The following is an 8,487-nucleotide window of genomic DNA, read 5'->3' as shown; positions in this document are numbered from 1 at the left end:
GCTCATGATTGAGTTGTTGTCCGTGGACCATACCATTTATACAAAAATAAAAATAAAAATAAAAATAAAGCATCAGTAAACATACTTAATCAAACAAAAAAATAAAAATATTTATAGATCCTCCAGCAATGATATTCGCACTTAATATTTTGACAAAAATGATATTTGCATTTCTAGTTCTATTTCTTATTTTCCACTTTCCTTACATAAATACCGTATTTAGTATTTACAAAATTACAAAAACTCTTTTTAAATCAAACAAAAAAAAGTATTTACATAATGGTGACCATGACGCGACTCGTTATCACTATTTATTCATCATCTTTAGTCCTAACCAGAGACTTCAAAATTCTCTCTCAACTTTCATCCTTTCGCTCTTTTCCTCTCCATCTTCACCGATCCACGGTACTTTCTACACTCTGTTACATTCATTTCACTCGTTCATCTTCACACCATTAATTTCATTTTCTGATTTATCAAAATCAACCAGAAACCATTCTCTGAAGCTGATCTACTAACTATTGCATTTCGAATTTGTGGTCAATTCAGATCTAGGAAGCTACAGAGGAAACGATGTCGTTTATTGGTACTCAGCTGAAGTGTAAGGCGTGTGAGAAAACGGTTTATCCTGTTGATCAGCTTTCTGCTGATGGTACTTCTTACCATAAAGCTTGCTTCAGATGCACTCACTGCAAAGGAACTTTAAAGGTTTCTTTTTTTTTTTTTCTTCTTCTGTTTTTTTTGTTGTTGAATTTTTTATTTAAAGTTTGTTTTTTTGTTAATGTTGCATTGTTGATTTTATAGTACATTGATGTTTTTCTATGTTGTTGAGGTTTGGTTTGTGTTTGTTTGGTGAGTTTTGCTTAGATCCTTGGTTTTGCTTATGTTTGACGCTGCTTTACCATTCTCATAAGATTCGTATATGAATTTTATTTGATTTAAGGGGAATAAATAAAGTATTTAGATAGATATATGAAAGTAGGAATTTTTATGAGAATAGAATATTACTTTAACGATATAGATCAGTTCATATTTGAAATGTTAAACATCTTTTTAGGGCTGTTTGGATCGACTTAATTGAGGTTTTATGTACTAATATTCGCTTGTGATGTGAGATTGTTTGAGAGATTTATTAAAATAGCTTATGACATGTCAACAGGTTATTTTTAGCTTATTCACATAAGCTTTTAAGGTTAGCTTTTGAAAGAGTTTAATTTTATTTCATTCTTAGTTATAGAAGTACTTATGTGAGTGCTTAAGCTTTAACCACTTAGTTAAGTATATATTTGGTTTCATGTTTAGAGCATCCAGAATTGATTTTAATATGTTTGGTTGCTCTTGAGTAGAATTGATTGTGCTTTCTAAAATTGATTCCATTTGAAGTTATGATTTGTAGCTTTTGAGTTTAAACGTGATTTTTACATTGAAGTTTATTGTTTCAACTCACTTTTACAGAATTCATCCAAATATAATTCACTTTACCTTCAAATCACTTTTAATTCGAATCAATTTACTTAAAATCAATTTTCTCCATCGCTGAACCAAACACACAAGTTGTTTATTCTGACAGGGCCTTAATTAACATTTTTATGTCTGAGTTTAAAGCTTGAATTTTTAACGAGGATTATTGTTGATGATCTTTATGTTTCAGCTGAGCAATTATTCTTCAATGGAAGGTGTTCTTTACTGTAAACCTCATTTTGAGCAGCTCTTCAAGGAGCATGGCAACTTCAGCAAGAATTTTCAGTCACGTATGATTCTCTTTCTTCGAGTATAATAAAGATGTTTTTTTGTTTTTTTTTTTTGTTTTCAATCAGATGGGTCTTTAATTGACAATAATTTCTTTTTGAACAGCTGCAAAACCAGCTGACAGACCAACTCCTGAGCTGGTAAATTTGTTTGATTTTGCATTTTTATGGGTTTTTTGAAATCAAGTTGATGGCTTTCGGTATTACTGAATAGCTATTGGTGTTTTCTGTTTATTCCAGACAAGGTCTGCTAGTAAAGCTGCTGGCATGTTTTCTGGGACACAAGAGAAGTGCGCTACATGTGGCAAAACTGCATATCCATTGGAGAAGGTAAGATTTAATGGTCTTGGAAATAAATTGGTTTAAGATATTTGTTACAAAGTCAGACATATCTTTGTGACAGACTGGATATATAAGAATTCAGACCATAAGAATAAGTATCTCTAGCTATTACTGCCATATAGATCCTGTAGATTAGAGTATCCCCCTTCTCTAACTGTGGTGGTGTGTTTGCAATCAAAACATTTAACATCGAACGTCTTTTCTAAAATTGTGAGGATTGATGGAGAGTAAAGAAGGCTGGTATGCAGTACACCTTTTTCTGAATTATTGCAAGCATGAAAGCATATTATTTAGCTTGGCATTTTGCTTTTGTTGGTACTTGTTGGCATGTGAAGTATGTTTTTTTTCCTCCTACACTGTCATGTGCCATGCTGTCAAAATCTTAAGATTCTGAACTTTATTTTCAAAATATAGACCACATGTAGACTGTGATATGGCTTCCTTATCTTATTGGGAGTTATAAGATAAGAGAGAATATAACATGTAACAAAAATGGAGAATCTGCTGCTTCCAATCTTCAAGTTTATGTATCTGTCAATAATCGCCTGAATGAGCAAATCTAATTACTATAAGTCTGTAGTTCTGCAAAGTGACCCTTAATTACAATGTCTTAGTTTTCTTGTTGCTATATTTTTATATATATCTTATTTTGAATGTAGGTAACAGTGGAAAGCCAGGCCTATCACAAATCATGTTTCAAGTGTTCACACGGTGGTTGTCCTATAACTCCATCAAATTATGCAGCCCTTGAGGGAATTTTGTATTGCAAGCACCATTTCTCTCAGCTTTTTAAGGAGAAAGGAAGCTACAATCATCTGATCAAGTCTGCATCAATCAAACGTGCAGCAGCTTCCGTTCCAGAATCTTGAACGCTGGTGCCTTCTAACTGCCTTTGTTCTGTTTGAAAGTCGAGGATGTTTTGGTCCGTCAAGCAAGTGTTTGTATGTGTGGTTTTTTCTCTCTCTTCATAACAACTGTTCTATCATTTCTTCATCCTTTTTCTGATATTTATACATGTGTGGTGTGCAAATCTTGTGTGATTTATTTATCCATTCCAGTGCACATTGAGTACTGACAAATGAGAGACTGACTTGCAAAATGTATCTTACCAATTTGATGATGCAACTTTTCATTGCATTTTCTACTTGATGCTATTATATATATTGGCCCTGTATTCTTGAGGATGTCAATGATGAGCTTGAGAGAGAATATTGGGTTGGGAGCAACCTTGTTATTATTGTGCAAGAGGCTTGTTGGTTTCATAGAGGTAGAGGATGTGATCAATTTGAGAACAAAATACTGATTTCTTCATTCATAACATAAGCATAAGATAACTGATTGACATGGTGAATGCGTGAGAAATGAGAGCGTTTTTCGTTCAAGGTCATAAGTTTAATTTCTGCTATGTGCTAACGATTTATGTGTTGGTTAAGTCTATAATGATTTTAAATGGACCCCATGAGTAGATAGTAAGATTGGTTTTTTTGGATTAATCGGTCATAAGGATGTGATCAATATTGTCTCAAGAACTATATTTTAGCCCTCTTAAATTTTGATTTCCAATGGGCTTATGGTGATAATGTATTACAAGGTTTTGTAACTTCTCTAGGAGCAAATCAACTTTGTGAGAAATTTGTACATTGAGTGTAGGCAAACTATGTACTAGTACATAATTGCAAAGCTAAACTGGCTTTGACGGATTTGGATCCTCTCGTGTTCTTTTGGTTATGCCATCTCTCCTTTTTCAATCTAATGGTTAAATGTCACACAAAAGAAAATTTATGGTACAAAGAAGAGAGAGAAAAAGATAAATCAATGGTTGAGATTGGAGCATGATAGAAACATGAGAGAAAGAGCATGAGAGAATTCAAATCCAACTTTGACTTGTTAAATTTAAGGGATTTAAAACATCCATTGGAGTTAAAAACTATGACAGGCTGTCAGGTAATGGAACTTTGAACAAAATGGGAAGAATACAGTAAACTTCTCTTGGGCATTACTTCTCCCACATCGTAAGTGGCGGAGAGACACCCTATGAAAATTTGAAAAATACTTTTCAAATTTGGAAATACATTTTCAGACGTACATTCTTTCGTAAAGTGAGACACACTCTTATTTTATAAAAAATAGTTTGGAAATTGTTACTATCAGACATCTATCTTTTTTAAAAGAATTGAATTGTTATTTTTTTCTTAATAGGCAATTTGTATCTAGCAACAAAATTATTATAGTACAACCAATTTTTGTTTAACCAATTATGAACAATCATGAATGAATATATTTGTGCTGAATTTTCCAAGCTTAACATGTTAATATTTCTACACACTTAGTGCATGTTTGGTTTGGTTTTTAGAAAGGCCAAAAGTAATTCTAGAGGCCTAGAATTGATTCTAGATGATTTTAAGATGTTTGGCTAGGCAAAAGTATAATTGATTATACTTGAAGTTAGAATTTGCAGCTTCTGCTTCCAGAATTGACTCTGGATGATTTTTACATTGTAATTTATTATTCAACCCACTTTTACATAAATAAATGTATTCAAACATAAATCAATTCTGCTAAACTCAATTATGATAAAATCAATTCTCCCAAACTTAATTCTGCTAGAATCAATTATGTTTACCGCCAATCCAAACACACCCTTAATATAAAAAAAAACAGGCAGCAGATGATTAAAGAACGCATAACGAAGAAACACTCACTCTATCAGTCACAAGTAAATATGACAATCAAATCATGTAGTGATTGTTTCCGGATTTATTCAAGAAATATATTTCCGAGCTCAAATTCTAACATCCAAACTGAGGTCTACTAGAAATAAATAAAGTGAAAACAACATTTAGTAGAGCAATCATTCTCTCTAGAATAACCCTTCTTTTATGAACATTTTGTCTTAACTTTATTTGGAGGTGAAAATATTGAAGTTGTTTATGGAAAAGAAAAATGAAAAAGTTGTTCTCATATATACCTTTATACTATAGTTAGCAACTTTAAATTTGAGCTATAATGCATAAGCATGTGCATGTTACGATTATTGAACAAACAAACAAAACAATTTTTTCCCCGTAACTAGTATTTTGAATTTTATAATTCTAACGAGTAAAATAACCATTCAGATTGCACAATCTAAATATATTAGTAACATAACAGAGAAAAAAAACTAAGTTGTGTGTATCCCACAAAATAGTTACAGTAGCATATACGAGCATCTGAATAACTTCTCATTCTAGATGATCTTCATCTTCAAAGAAGTCTTTATGGCCATTGTCAAATCGCAACCTCTTCCATTGAGTGTGAATTTTGTCTAAATGAATTGGTTTAACTTTGTTGTGAAGTAACGTTTTAGCAATTATACATGCACGCAACAATCTAATATGCTGTCCTAATTAAGAAACCACATTTGGATATTTATATGTACCATATCCCCCAACTCGACCATTTCAGTCGCCATTAAAAACAACGTGTTCATCGAAATGTTTCAAACCAACTAGGAGCACAACACATTTTTGCTGAATTTGTGTCCTTATAATGATGCTATTTTGAAATGAAGCTTGTATCTCAATATGCTACAACTTTCTAACGCTGTTAATTGAATCTCAATTTTTACATATATTTCTCATTCTGTTTTCCGTATACTTTTTAATCTATCGTGAGAAGATTCAACCCAATTGATTGTTGTATTTTCAATATGTATAAACTCCCCAGTCCACTCCCTTACCACTTTCTCCTTTAGTGGCCCTAATATAGTATCTTCTAATATTCAATAAAATCTAGAAAGGTTTGCACATACAATCTTGAACAAATAAAAGGGATATATTGTTTGACATCTTATTCAATCGACATCTTATTTCATAAAACTACTTGATCTACTTAATAATATAGCTTTCAATTAACAGTAAGAGTAATTTAATATGACATTTTTTTTGACAAAAAACAAACTCAATGAAATTCATCACATGATGTTCAATACAAGGAGGAATCATATGGATGACACTACGTCTAGCCCAAGAATTAGCCACCTTCGCAAGAGAATGGGCAACCGAATTTGCTTGACAGATTTCACCTCAAAGTTGGAAAAAACATGTAATAAATTTTTAATAGACATAATAATCAAACTAAACTCAGATCCACCATTGTGATTGGAGTGGATGCCTTGAACAACCTGTTGAGAATCACTTTCGAAGATAATATTGTCAAGTGCAAAGCTATAGGTCCTTCAATAGCTTCTTTAAGGGCGGAAGCTTCTGCTTCAAGGATGGAGAGGGTACCGATATCCCAAGCTACACCTGCAATAATGAAATTACCCTGTTTACCACGAACACACCTTCCCCTATTAGTAGGCCCAAAGTGATTGTTAAACCCCGCGTCCACATTCCACTTTAACCATCCTTCCATTGGCGGATTCCAACTTGTGATATTCTGATGAGTATTCTCTCTCCCTTGAAATCTTTGTGCTGTAAGCCAATTCTGCCAATTATGAAAGGCAATCATACCCAGTTTGGATGCTTCCTCTTTCTCATTATGCCAAATAAAATCGTTTCTATTCTTCCAAATCACATCCATCATAACTGCAAATCTACCAGCAACCATCCTATCTTCCGATCTACATATATCAATAATTAGAGACTTTACATCACTAAAAGTATGTAAACGGGGCTCTAGAAGATCCGACAAACCTGTTGTCCTCCAACACTGAATAGTTGTATCACAATCAAAAAACACATGCCAATCATCTTCATTATTATTTCCGCAAAGCTGGCAATCTGATGGGCAAGGTACCTGATATTGACGAAGCCTGATACGCGATGGTAAGCATCCCCTACAAATCCTCCACAATAGATGCTTGGTTCTAGATGGGGCTTTAATTCTCCAAAGACTATTCCAATCCTCCTTCCCACTATCATTATTTTGCCTCATTTTATAACTCCTCCACAACTTGTAGCCGGATCTCACACTATACTCTCCATTTTGCTCCTCTTTCCATATCAATCTATCTTCTACCACCTCTTGCAGCAACGGAACCTGACATCTTATTCAGCGAATCTTCTCTCCATATAATTAAATGAAACATTTGACAAAAAAAAACATGAATTTATTTTTTATTTTCTTTCCATGTATATCAAACACTAAATTATTTTATATTTATTTTCCATCCACTCAACTTTACTTTTTTTATGTAATTTTCATGAACTCTTAATTGGCTTAATTAGGCTATATCATTATGTCTATATTAGAAAGTTTTTTCTACTAAATTAATGACATAAAATAAAGATTGATGTCCACTAGGGTTTGAAACACGGGGTAGGGTTTTCATCGTTGGTAGAGGAAATGGTGGAGAGCAGTTACTTACGTCATAGTATGATGCTTGTTTCTATTTTTCTGGAACAATTATCTCCTAACCCTACTCTCATTCTCCTCTTTAATACATTACTGCTGGTAAACCTAGATACAGTAAATGTGGGATATCAAAGATTTGCAAAAGATGAAGAGGTAAAATTCTACACTATTAGCATATAATGAGTCTGTGTTAAGTTGATTATTTTTGTTTGTAATTGTAATCATCTTACTAAATCTGTCATAGATAAAAAAAAGTTATTTTCCAGCGATCAATTATACATTAGAAGTCATATATGCTTTTGATTGTCGATAAATTAACAACTATAGTATGTCATGTTATATAAATCAAATTTGTCTATGCTAAATTTAAGTCACAATTATACCAATATGATGCATGCTTTAGGTAAAATTTTGCATATTTGTTAACCAAGTCTTCAATTGTGTCACCACTATTAACATCTAACTAACAAATATAAAAAAGTCATGTAATTAAGAAACTAGTTTGTCTTACCATGAATGCATTAAAATAGTTAAATCATTATATCATTAGCTGGGTTTTAAAAAACGGTCGCGGTCGTGTCATGATTCTCACGATTTCGGTCGGTTCAGGTGCCGCAGCATTGATTACGGTTGTCGCGGTGTAAATTTACCACAATTTGTTTTCAATATAGAAAATTGTGATAACGGTGTCGGTATCGACATTTGCTACAATCGTTTTGTCGCAGCTGTTTCCGCAGTCGCGGACCGTTTTTAAAACCCTTGATCATTATATATACAATAGAGCGGGATAGTGACCATGAAGTTGGCAATTCAATGCTACTCCAAATTAGTTAAACAACATATCATTGTAACATTGCATCTTTCACTATATAGTCACTCCCCTTCTTTTGTGGGACTGTATTTATTGATGCTAATTGTAGCGGGGAAAATCTGAGATCGAAGCCATGGAATTGACTCGACTCAATATTTCGTTTGAAATCGCCACTGCGCTTTATTTTTTCAAAGGAAAAGGGAAAAGAACGAAAAACCCAAAGTTTTGTTTTTAAAACAAGAAAGAGAT

General features: G+C 32.9%; 2 protein-coding genes across 2 annotated transcripts; one reads left to right on the top strand and one right to left on the bottom strand.

The window, feature by feature from the left end:
* The first annotated feature begins 268 nt into the window (after positions 1-268).
* On the top strand, positions 269-3,234 carry LOC131661927 (LIM domain-containing protein WLIM2a-like). The gene is made up of 6 exons (XM_058931588.1): positions 269-405; positions 550-708; positions 1,652-1,751; positions 1,855-1,889; positions 1,989-2,078; positions 2,750-3,234. The coding sequence occupies exons 2-6, from the start codon at positions 574-576 to the stop codon at positions 2,957-2,959; spliced, it is 570 nt and encodes a 189-aa protein (XP_058787571.1). The 5' UTR covers positions 269-405; positions 550-573; the 3' UTR covers positions 2,960-3,234.
* A 2,966-nt stretch (positions 3,235-6,200) lies between these two features.
* LOC131658361 (uncharacterized) lies at positions 6,201-7,007 on the bottom strand. Its single transcript, XM_058927667.1, has one exon. The coding sequence runs from the start codon at positions 7,005-7,007 to the stop codon at positions 6,201-6,203; it is 807 nt and encodes a 268-aa protein (XP_058783650.1).
* Positions 7,008-8,487: the final 1,480 nt, after the last annotated feature.

This window comes from Vicia villosa, linkage group LG3, assembly GCF_029867415.1.
Source record: "Vicia villosa cultivar HV-30 ecotype Madison, WI linkage group LG3, Vvil1.0, whole genome shotgun sequence".
Classification (NCBI taxonomy): domain Eukaryota; kingdom Viridiplantae; phylum Streptophyta; class Magnoliopsida; order Fabales; family Fabaceae; genus Vicia; species Vicia villosa.
Note: the sequence above shows the minus strand (reverse complement) of the source record. Positions and strands in the feature narration are given on the sequence as shown.